This window comes from Anser anser (assembly GCF_964211835.1).
Source record: "Anser anser genome assembly, contig: HAP1_SCAFFOLD_90, whole genome shotgun sequence".
Classification (NCBI taxonomy): domain Eukaryota; kingdom Metazoa; phylum Chordata; class Aves; order Anseriformes; family Anatidae; genus Anser; species Anser anser.
The window spans coordinates 283020-293550 of NW_028153635.1; the positions used below are offsets into that span (position 1 = coordinate 283020).

The 10531-nt window shown below is 43.4% G+C and overlaps 2 protein-coding genes and 1 long non-coding RNA gene across 4 annotated transcripts; all 3 read left to right on the plus strand.

The window, feature by feature from the left end:
- The first annotated feature begins 2472 nt into the window (after positions 1-2472).
- On the plus strand, positions 2473-4428 carry LOC310891764 (zinc finger CCCH domain-containing protein 11A-like). 2 transcript variants are annotated; one of them, XM_083853992.1, is made up of 3 exons: positions 2473-2623; positions 3745-3868; positions 4313-4428. In XM_083853992.1, exons 1-3 carry the CDS (start codon positions 2570-2572, stop codon positions 4414-4416), a joined length of 282 nt encoding a protein of 93 aa, XP_083710118.1. In that variant the 5' UTR covers positions 2473-2569; the 3' UTR covers positions 4417-4428. The 2 variants fall into 2 exon arrangements, 1 of the variants encoding a protein (XP_083710118.1); XR_014577709.1 differs by lacking the exon at positions 2473-2623 and adding an exon at positions 2696-2962.
- Positions 4429-5154: 726 nt separating this feature from the next.
- LOC310891765 lies at positions 5155-7198 on the plus strand. Its single transcript, XR_014577710.1, has 4 exons — positions 5155-5199; positions 5708-5788; positions 6205-6315; positions 7054-7198. It is a non-coding gene; the product is annotated as an uncharacterized lncRNA (long non-coding RNA).
- A 139-nt stretch (positions 7199-7337) lies between these two features.
- LOC310891743 (zinc finger CCCH domain-containing protein 11A-like) lies at positions 7338-10120 on the plus strand (the record flags this gene model as incomplete). Its single annotated transcript, XM_083853979.1, has 3 exons — positions 7338-7470; positions 7681-7746; positions 8260-10120. The coding sequence occupies 3 exons, from the start codon at positions 7338-7340 to the stop codon at positions 8661-8663; spliced, it is 603 nt and encodes a 200-aa protein (XP_083710105.1). The 3' UTR covers positions 8664-10120.
- Between the last annotated feature and the right edge of the window lie 411 nt (positions 10121-10531).

Sequence of the window (10531 nt, forward strand, 5' to 3'; positions counted from 1 at the left end):
ACATCAGAAAAAAAAAACCTGCTTGTGGCTAAATAAAATCTGTTGCAGCTCTGGTCATTGAAAAATCATTGGCTGTTAAATTGGACCTAAGTCATCTTTTCTAACCTTTCATGATCTTGCAGCAATGGATGATGATGGATATATGGATTAGGGAACAGCACGTGATGGCAAACCTGTGGTATTTGCTACAGCGCAGAAAGAAAACAAATTGCTTCCAAAAAATCAAACTAATTCAAAATTCTTGGTATCATGCAGCCATGCCACTGGCAAAGTGAGCATTGCCCTGCCTCTCAAAGCTTGCTGTATCCTTGATCTGCTGTCTTCCTGCTGTTAATTGATTGCAAGTCTACGTGTCTGATCAGGGCTACGAGTTGTTCTCGATATGGATACCATACGACATATACTGTGCACGCTTGTGTGTATAGATATGTTTATCCTGTATGCATGTACATATTTGATCTGGATAGGCTGGAGCGATGGGCTGAGGTCAACTGTATGAAGATCAACAAGGCCAAGTGCCGGGTCCTGCACCTGGGGCGCAACAACCCCAAGCAGAGCTACAGGCTGGGAGATGAGTGGCTGGAAAGCTGCCTGGCCGAGAAGGACCTGGGAGTGTTGGTTGACAGTCGGCTGAATATGAGCCAGCAGTGTGCCCAGGTGGCCAAGAAGGCCAACAGCATCCTGGCCTGTATAAGAAGCAGTGTGGCCAGCAGGTCTAGGGAAGTGATTGTGCCCCTGTACTCGGCTCTGGTGAGGCCGCACCTTGAGTACTGTGTTCAGTTTTGGGCCCCTCGCTACAGGAAGGACATGGACGTGCTCGAGCGAGTCCAGAGAAGGGCGACCAAGCTGGTGAGGGGTCTGGAGAACAAGTCTTACGAGGAGCGGCTGAGGGAGCTGGGCTTGTTCAGCCTGGAGAAGAGGAGGCTCAGGGGCGACCTTATCGCTCTCTACAGTTACCTTAAAGGAGGCTGTAAAGAGGTGGGGGTTGGTCTGTTCTCCTACGTGCCTGGTGACAGGACGAGGAGGAATGGGCAAAAGTTGCGACAGGGGAGTTTTAGGTTGGATGTTAGGAAGTACTTCTTTACCGAAAGGGTTATTAAGCATTGGAACGGGCTGCCCAGGGAGGTGGTGGAGTCACCATCCCTGGAGGTCTTTAAAAGACGTTTAGATGTAGAGCTTAGCGATATGGTTTAGTGGAGTACTTAGTGTTAGGTCGGAGGTTGGACTCGATGATCTTGAGGTCTCTTCCAACCTAGAAATCCGTGATACTGTGTGATACATACGTATGCATATTTGTGTGCTGGCCCCCAGATCACTCATGGTATAAAGCATTGGCCTCGAAGGCATACTCATCAAAATATTTGGTAGATCCTCCATTTTTTTCTAGTTCCCTCAAAATGAGAGAGTTTTTACGCGCTCTCTGTGTCAAAAAGGCAAAACTTCTGATTTCCACTGTCGCTCTCGCTAACTTTCTATCACTCACTCCTCGTGTGTGTGTCTAAACACATATGTGTGTATGCGTATGCACATTTGTGTATTTCTGTGCACTGGTGTGTTTTTTGCTGTACAGGTAATAAAGACGGGGAAAGGTTTTAGTGTTTTCTTAATAGGTGAAGAAATCTTGAAGACCAGAGATTGGAACATACTGAATTTTGAATTAAAAAAAAAAAAAAAAAGTCAAATTTTCTGGCTGTGGAAGATGGAGCCTCATTTTTGCAGCCACTTTGAATCACGAGTTCATCTCTAAATGCACTGGGTTTTTTTGTTTTCGTTTTGTTTTGTGTTTTTTTTTTTTTGGTTTTTATTTTTTGAAGAGCTAACTAACCCTGGCTGTCTCCAGTCTGAGAGAGTGTTCAGATGGACTTGCTTCCTCCATTAGTTATAAGCTGTTTAAAAGCACATCCTATGTTTGAATTGTGGATGAGAGGCTCCCTTGGCAAAGTGAGGAGGCAAATTCTTCCTACCCCTTTATCATTAATTCACGGATTCAGTGTTGGTTCGGCCTCCAGGAGAAGTTAACTGGAAGTCTTTGAAGATCGATAACTTTGCTGAGGTTGTCCAGGTAGGTGAACTCGAAGACCCACAGTGACTGGAACGTGCTATTTAATGCGTCATACTGCGTTCTGTAGAAGTTACTCGTAGCCATAGTTGATCATTGCCTTGCATGTATGATCAGGTGGTTTTTGAAGAAGTGACTCCATTTTCAGGCTTCCGGATGTGCTCCAAGGCATATTATTGAGGACGTGGAAGAGAACACTTGCTGACAAAGCTCCTGGCAGCTTTACAGAACTTTAGTTTAATATTGTGTTAGTTCCCGTAACAGCTGATTTCAAGGCATTGCTCTCCTCAAGAGACTAATTTGATGAACAGAAGAAAGCTGGAAAAATGCTTGTTACTCATTATTTTTCACTTGTTGGTACTTTCTTTAGGGTTACTTTTAAAAAGAAGATTTCACTGATCACAAGCCAGTGGAAGACTTTCAGCCCAAGCAAGGGTGAAGACAGCTCTCTCCAAGAGCAGAGGAAGTCCCTGTGGAGAGAACCCGAGCTTGTTATCAGAACTTGTCGGCATGTCTAAACAAGGAGACGATTGCTACTTCTATTTCTATTCTACCTGTACCAAGGTATGGCTGGGTTTCTTTTGCTTTGCTTTGCTTTGTTTTTTTGTTGTTTTTTTTTTTTTTTTTTCAGGAAGGGGTAGAGTAGGAGGAGGAGGCACACTGGTCTTTGGTTAACGTGATAACCAGATAGATTCTGAATTCAATCGTGGCAACCTGAGGCAGTAGCATGGACGTTTTTGAGGCTGTACTATATTTTCCTTGTTGGTTTCCTTTTGGTTACAGGGAGACAACTGTTCCTTCCGCCACTGTGAAGCTGCTCTGGGGAACGAGACAGTCTGCACGCTGTGGCAGGAGGGTCGTTGTTTCAGGAATGTCTGCCGATTCAGACACATGGAAATCGATGTGAGTGCCTAAAGATGTGTTCTCAAAATAAATCAACAAAAGCATTTTTCAGTGCTGTAGGTGTGCTGATTGTGCTTTTGCAGGACAGAGTCCTTTGCTTTGGAATTACACTGGTTTCTGTTAGCAGGGGAGGGGGTGGGAGGAAGGAGAGGGAAATAAAATCAATGCCTTAGGTATGTCTTAGCAAGATTTTCTTTTATTAGACGCCGACAGTATTTTCTCAACAGATGCAGAATAACCGCTAACTAGACTGCTCAAACCTGCTGGAGCAGGGGGGTAATAAACAGGCTGTACTAGCCTCCTGAGAGCAGGCTTGATAATGATCTATCAGGTCTCTTGTGTCCCGGAGTCCTTCAGATAATGCTGTTCTAGCTGCCTGGGCTAGGAAGCAGTGGGGAAAGTTAAAGGTGCAGAAGAACGAAGTCTCCGAGAAGTAGTTCTGGATAGAGTTAACGTAGGCAATTTAAGATGTTCTTTTTCCCTCTGAATAATCCTAGTATAATCCTAGGTGTATTAGTTTAACCCACCCTAAACTGATGTCTGAGAGTGCCTGTCTTCTCAAACTGAATGATGACAAGGCTAAACGTGCATAGTGGTTACAGCTTCTGCAAACTTTGTGAATATGCCCGGAAATACTATACTTCCGTGATAAACTGACCTTTGGAATGATGTTTCAGCACTGTATTGTGACAGCCCTATCGCTGTCGTGACCTGGAACTGTGCATCTCTTTGCAAACCTTAGGTGCATGTTATCACGAGCTTGTCTTTCTTTCTGTCTTCAGAAAAAGCGCGCTGAGATTCCCTGCTACTGGGAGAAGCAGCCAGTGGGCTGTCAGAAAGCCAACTGTGCTTTTCATCACGCAAAGGGACGTTACATCGATGGCGTCTTCTTACCACCAAGCAAGAGTGAGTTTAGGTCCTTTTTCTTTAAGTATTGAAGAATTAATTTTGCATATTACTTAGTGGGTGCCAATAGTGTAGGAGACATCAGGTAACCGTTCATTTGTGAGTGCAGGAAAAGGTCTGCAGTCCTAGGTGGTCAGCTAAACCGAGTGTACTGCTGCTGTACTGCTGGTATTTGTTTTCTGCTTTCATGCTCAGCTTCTCTCTGCTTTGTGTGATATTTGCCTTGCAGTTTGCTTTCTGTTGTTTCGTCTTCTGCTGGGTGGTAGGGAGATGTGTTGTTGTTTGAAGGCAAGTCATTGTTCACGGTGTAAACAGTGGCGGGATGGGCAAAAGGAGATGCTGCATTCATTGCCTGTGCAGGTTATCTGCCTTAGCTACCATCTTCGTGCATTGTGGTCAAAGTTTTAAACTGCCATATTACTGATGATCCTCCTCTTCCTCTAGCTACACTGCCAAGTCCGCCTGAGTCCGCGGACGATGATTTGAAAGTGGCTCAGATGTCACTGCAGCAAAACAAACTTTCTGTCCAGTCCAATCCCTCTCCATAGCTAAGGCGGGTGATGAAATTGGAAAACTCGGAAAATGTCCCAAGCCCTACACACCCTCCAGTTGTAATCAATGCTGCAGATGATGATGAAGATGATGATGGTGAGCATGGTTTGGTTCTTGGAAGGAATTTGTGCTGTAAATGATTGTGTAAGTCTTTGGTTCTTGGAAGGAATTTGTGCTGTAAATGATTGTGTAAGTCTTTGGTTCTTGGAAGGAATTTGTGCTGTAAATGAATGTATAAATCACAGATGACCTGAGGTCTGACTAGCGATAGGGCAGGCAGTCCGCTCAGGTCACTGGTGGCTTTGTCTGGCAGTCAGTGGACAGAACCTGAAATGTTGGAGGAAAGCTTAGAACCACTCTTGGCTTTAGCTGGTCTGTTGTGTAAAGCTCTATGTGAAACTAGGAAGGAAATTCCTTTTTTTTTGTCTGAAGAGTAATATGTTGTGTAGTAGTTAAAGCTGCAGAGAGAATCTAGAGTCCTAGATGTTTTGTCCTAGGGTAGTCTACTTACGAGTTCATCAGGTCAGTGTAGCTGTATTAAAAAAAAAAAAAAAAAAACAACTTTTTTATAGGAACCATGGACTGAAGTGTCATTGCATGAGCTACATAATCACGAACAATCTGGCCTATGCATAACTGAATAGATTTTTCCCCTTCAGACCAGCTTTCTGCGGAAGGAGAAGAAACTAAAACTCCCGTCCAGCAACCAGCTGAGGAAGGCCAAAATGGATTACGGATGATTTCCACTCGGAAAGCCAGTGCTACTACTGCTAAACAAGGTATTCCAGCACCTGTAGTAGGATAAATCGGAAGGAGAACTTGACAATTAACTCAAAAGCAATGTGGCGTAAAAACACAACAGAATGTAGGGGTGCTGAATGGACTCGGTTATTTCCATGATCTCATTTCTCCCTGATACCATCATGTGCCCATTGGGTCAGAAAGTTGAACTCCTTTTCTTTCCTTTTGGAGAACAAAACAGGGTCACAGCATGGAGTTTAAATGGCTGCACGTGCAGCCTGGCAACCACTGTTGAAAGCCATATCTAACGATAGAGGGATCTAATATCACGTAAATGGATTAAAATTAAAACTACAGTTTTTACCCTGAAGGGTGAAAGGAGGGGCAAAATGCCATTGATTCTATGGTTGTTTCACTTGTGAGGAGTGTTGACAGGCTTTATTCTAAATACTTCTGAAAGTTCCTGAGCACTAAGAAGCCTGAGGATCTGTGGTCCTCAGTGAGTGCCTCTAAGCCTTAGTCTCATTAACTGTTTTCTGTTTTCAGAGGACGGTCTGAATTTTGGAATAAAAACACTTGAAGAAATCAAATTGCAGAAAATGAAGGAAAAAACTAAGAGACACGGTGGTGAGTTAATATTCCCTGCTTCCTTACCCGGTTCACCTTCATCCTGTGTGATGATTTTTCTTTCAAAAAAAAACTCTTCCAGTAATACCGGGTAGCTGGCTATGCTTTGGTGAATCCAACTATTTTGCCAAAGAAGTGAAATTTGATTGGCTTCAGAATGGCAGGTGATGGTGGCTGGGAGCTGCTTGAGGGATAGACTTCCATGTTTAGCTGGGGGCATCGAGCAACCTGATTCTCAGCCAGCTGGTATTCTAGATGGGAATTCCAAGGGCAACCAGAGGCAAATTAGTCACCTCTCTTATTTGCATGCTCTGGTCACTGTATGTTTGACAGTAATGAATAATTAAAGTTTTTTGTTCTTCGTGATAGTTTTTTCTGTTTGGTAAACTTCCTTATGTTTTGCTTGCTCTGAGCAGAAGGTCCTTCAAGATCTTCTCTTCCTCCCGTCGATTCTATGATTTTTCCTGCTCCGGAAAAGGAAAATGTCCGGACAGTGGTGAGAACTGTGACACTGTCTACAGAGGAAGGTAATAATTCATGCTTTTGTTTTGATTTCATTACTCCTAAACTGGAAGGTTAAGCAAGAAGGAAGGCAATTCACCCCTGTTAGCCTCCTGGTGCTGCCGCCTTCTGTTCAAAACATGCTTTTATGCTGAAAGTCCCTGGTTGTACTGGAAAGCTTTGGTGCTCAGGTTAAGTGCAGTAGCAGGAGAAAGAAAAAAATGTGTCAGTATGCAAATAGGGGGATAACTGAAAAACAGGAGAGTAACGAGAAGAAAGAGCTCTAGAGGACAGTGCTATGTAAGAAGCAATTTCTGAAGCTTTAAAGAGGCTGACAGTGGCACGTGTGGACAGTAGTGCGATAGGAGTCTGTGTATAAATTATATTGTTTAGAGTTGTGCAAATTCCTTTGAAAGGGAAAGAAGTGAAGAAGTACTTCTACTCATAGACATTCACCTTAGAAAGGAATATTTCTCAGCATTTGTACCTAATAATATTCTGCTTGCTTATGCAGCTCTGTTCTGCACAAAGTATAGCTGTCAAGCAGACTCAGATTCATTCTCGACTACATTCAGCTGGAATTTGAGGCAAACACTGAGACTATGGATACTTTTTCTAAGTTAATTATAGTTGAAATGTGAGTTTGTGTGGTTTAGCTGTCAAAACAGTGCCTTGCTGGGTTTTTTTTGGACATGGGCTAACAGTATACTATTTCTATTGGCTACTGGTTTCTATGAAATAGAAAAATTTTACTTTTGTTTTAGGGGAGGAACCTGTGGTTCGACTAGATCTTGCTGAGAAACAAGGAAAACGGAAAGCCTCCGTGGGTAAGAACTTTTTATGAGCTGTTATTTAGGTGCCGCCTTCTCTATATGACTGCATTGAAGAGTATTTTTGACGTATGAGAGGAAAATGCATTGCAGTGGAGATCTGTGTTGACTGCAGAAATGGCAAAAAAACCATTTAGCAGCTGAAAGGCAATTTTATGAAAATATGCTTGAAAAATAGAAGCTTGTGGTTGACTGTTCTCAAATCTTCCTGCAAAGAAATGTTCTTAAAATATTCCTTGTTTTCTCTGTCTGAAGCTGATGTAAGCGCCCTTCCGGTGAAGCGCAGCCTTGCTGAAAGGCTGGGGAAGAAGGTGGAGGTTCCGGGAAATGCTGACAAAGCACCAAAGAGAGGTACAGCTACTAAACAGGCATCTGGATGTGATTCACGGGTTTTGTATTTAGGCTTTCTGTTTGTCCTTTTCCTGCGATGTTTCTTTTTGCATGTTGGCTGAGGTCTTAATCACCGGGATTCAAAGTTACCTTTCCTGCCTTGTTTTCGAATGTGAACACAAAGTTGACGTTTATGCAGCCTCCCTAATTTGGTCTTTTTCTGTTTTGCAGTTCAAGTTCCCAAGTCTGTGAAGGAGAGGCTAGGATTACCTTCTCAACGGACTAGTGCTGCGAAAGGTAACAACTGGCTATTAAATATACTTTCTCCTTCTTCCTTTCCGTGAACTTAGACCGTTTTCATACAGCCCTAAAAAGGAATTCAAATGAAAACAAAGAACTGATTCCTCTTGCTTGAGTGCTGAAGCTCTTCTGACAGCCACTATCAGAAATCTGCCTCTAGGTGTGTGTTTATTTTCCGCTTGTGCCTTGTCAAGGTTTTAAGCTGCTTCTGTGAACCATCATATACAATTAGAATAGAGCCACTGCCGGGAGCAGGAATTTGAAATGCAGTCTGAAAAAGTAATCAAGTAAACTAGCATTTCTGTGTAGCAACTCTCTCTGGATAGGGCTGGTCTTCAAAATACAACAAGTGGCTCAGAGGAGGAGGAGAATGTTAGGCTATTGTCCTAAGATGCGTTATTGGGAACGCTCAGGCTTAGTTTTCCTTAGTACTGTGACAAATTTTGGAGACTTAAACTATTGTTGGACTCTCTTTAAATGTTGGTGCTTCTCATTTCTTGATGATGACAGGGAAGGCTGCTAAGCCAAAGGGAGAGATCCATGTGAAAACACTGGAGGAAATCCGTCGTGAGAGAGCTCTTCAGAGACGAGAATGTCAAGCCAAAGCCCAGGCTGAATGGCATGGTAAAACCAAAGATCCCAGCGCAGGGGCAAAAATTGAGGGTGAGCCCAAGAAGCAGAGCGTGCTCACTCTTTCCGGGCCCAGCAAAGTGCAGTCGAAGGAGCCGGCAGGTAAAGCCAAGCCAGAAGGAGAAGTGCGTGTTAAAACCCTGGAAGAAATAAAGCGCGAGAAAGCTCTGCGGATGCAGCAGAGTGGAGGAAATGTGCCAGCTCCCCCAGCACAACCTGGACCTGCCCCAGCCGGGCAGAAATCGTTATGGAACACAAAGCTATCAGGTAATAAGATGCTTTAATACCTGCCCCGGTGAGGTGCTTCCCATATTGAGCAAGTTCCGTTTGCTCAGGATCTGCTTTGCTTTTTCCTTCAATGCAGAGGATAAAAGAGTTTAAGGCTACAAAGTTCAAAGGCAAAGAAGGGCCAGAACATGCAACCATGTCTGTTTTCGTTAATTACGTGATGGTATTCTGTATTTCCCACTAGAAAATTAACACATTGAGGGGCTTTTTAGTCTAATTTTGGTATTCTGTTTTTTTCTGCCATCTGTTTACGGTATGAAGTCCTCCCTGCGTTGAGTTCAAGTTCACCTTCCTCTTTGGCATGTGTTGCTTAACTTGACACGTGTATGTGTTTGTAAAGCATGCATCAGCGTCTTAATGTGGGGGGCCAGTTTCTGTCAAAAATGACAGAGGATCAAAGGCCTCGTTGTTAAGATTATATCAACTTTGTAAAATGAGATTGTGTGAGGGAGATAAGGAGGGCTTAAAGGCTGCATGCACTGCACATTGTAGCCTTTCTCTCTGTCTCATGGGACACGAGGAAATAAACACACAAAGAAAACAAGTACCCAGCCTTCTTTCGTTTCTTCTCCTGCCAGCCAGATGTTAGGTCAGGAATGGGAGACTAGAATATGACTCTACAAATTTGGATTTTGTAGAACAACTTAATAGATTTTGTGGGACATCACTGCAGGGGAGAGGAAGCTGGTACAACAGTTGCATACACTCTCTTGTCTTACTATACCTGCTGCTTTTCCTTTCCTAGAGGGAGCAAGACTTTAAATACAAAAGCTGTCAACATTTGTGAATCTTACTAGACTTCATACAACGTCTTAGAGTATTGCTTGCACTTGGGATCGCTCTGTGTCTGAGTTTCCCTCGTCCTGGATTATGATTTACTGTAGCTATTCAGTTCCTTTGTTCCTTTGTATGGATTGTTGGTAGACGGAGTTTACTATGTGGAAGATATTGCTGAGAATCCAGGCAATGGCAGTGTACTTCTGCTGGCCAAATACAGTTAACTGTGTAGACGGGCCGTGGAAATGAGGAAGAGAACGTGGATTTTTCATGAGGCAGAGCAAGACTGTATCAGTTCTCTCTTCCTTTTACTCTAGCCAACTTTGACATGTTTGCGAAGCCTTGGGATGGGAAAGTCGCTTCCCCCAAGAAGAAGGCACTGAAACGTAAGGCACCTGGCAGTTTTCCCTCTGCTGTAGCAGCTGTGAAGCCACGGACTGCCTCTGACGCTGACACAATGGGACCTCCAGCCAAAAAAGCAGCTATGGTAAGGACAGGGGCTAATGCAGAAATGGATCCCTTGTAAAATTTACACCCTCCTCTAGGAGAAAAGATGGAAAACTCAAAAGTTCTACAGGCTTTCTGTTTCCTTTTAAATCCAGTAGCTGCCTACAGAATTCTTGTAGTACCCTTCCATATTTATTAGATTAATGGCACTATTTACTTAGTCCTCTGTGATTCTGTGATTTCTCTGGTGTGGAGGATTTTGTCCATTAATGCTGTGTTCTTAAAAGACACAAGATCATTAGTAACCTCCAAGTGAATATTAACTTTCTTCAGGAGCACCTTGGTTTTGTATTTTGGCTAAGGCTCCGCAATGCCAGAGGAGAAGCAGCATGGAGGAAAAAGCTAGTAAGGAATCTTTTACCCATGAGTCCTAAATACTGTTTTGCTGCTTTCTAGGCTGTTCCAGCCACGCTGGAGCACGTCCCAGCCACCAGACTTGAAGAAAATCCCCAAAACAGGTGATGACCACAACTTGTTCTTTTTCTCAATCGGTGTATATCCCCAGTGAAACATAAGTTCTGTCACACGTGGGGAAAAAAGGAGGGTTCTGAGATAATTAAAGCCCAAATCCATCAGAGGA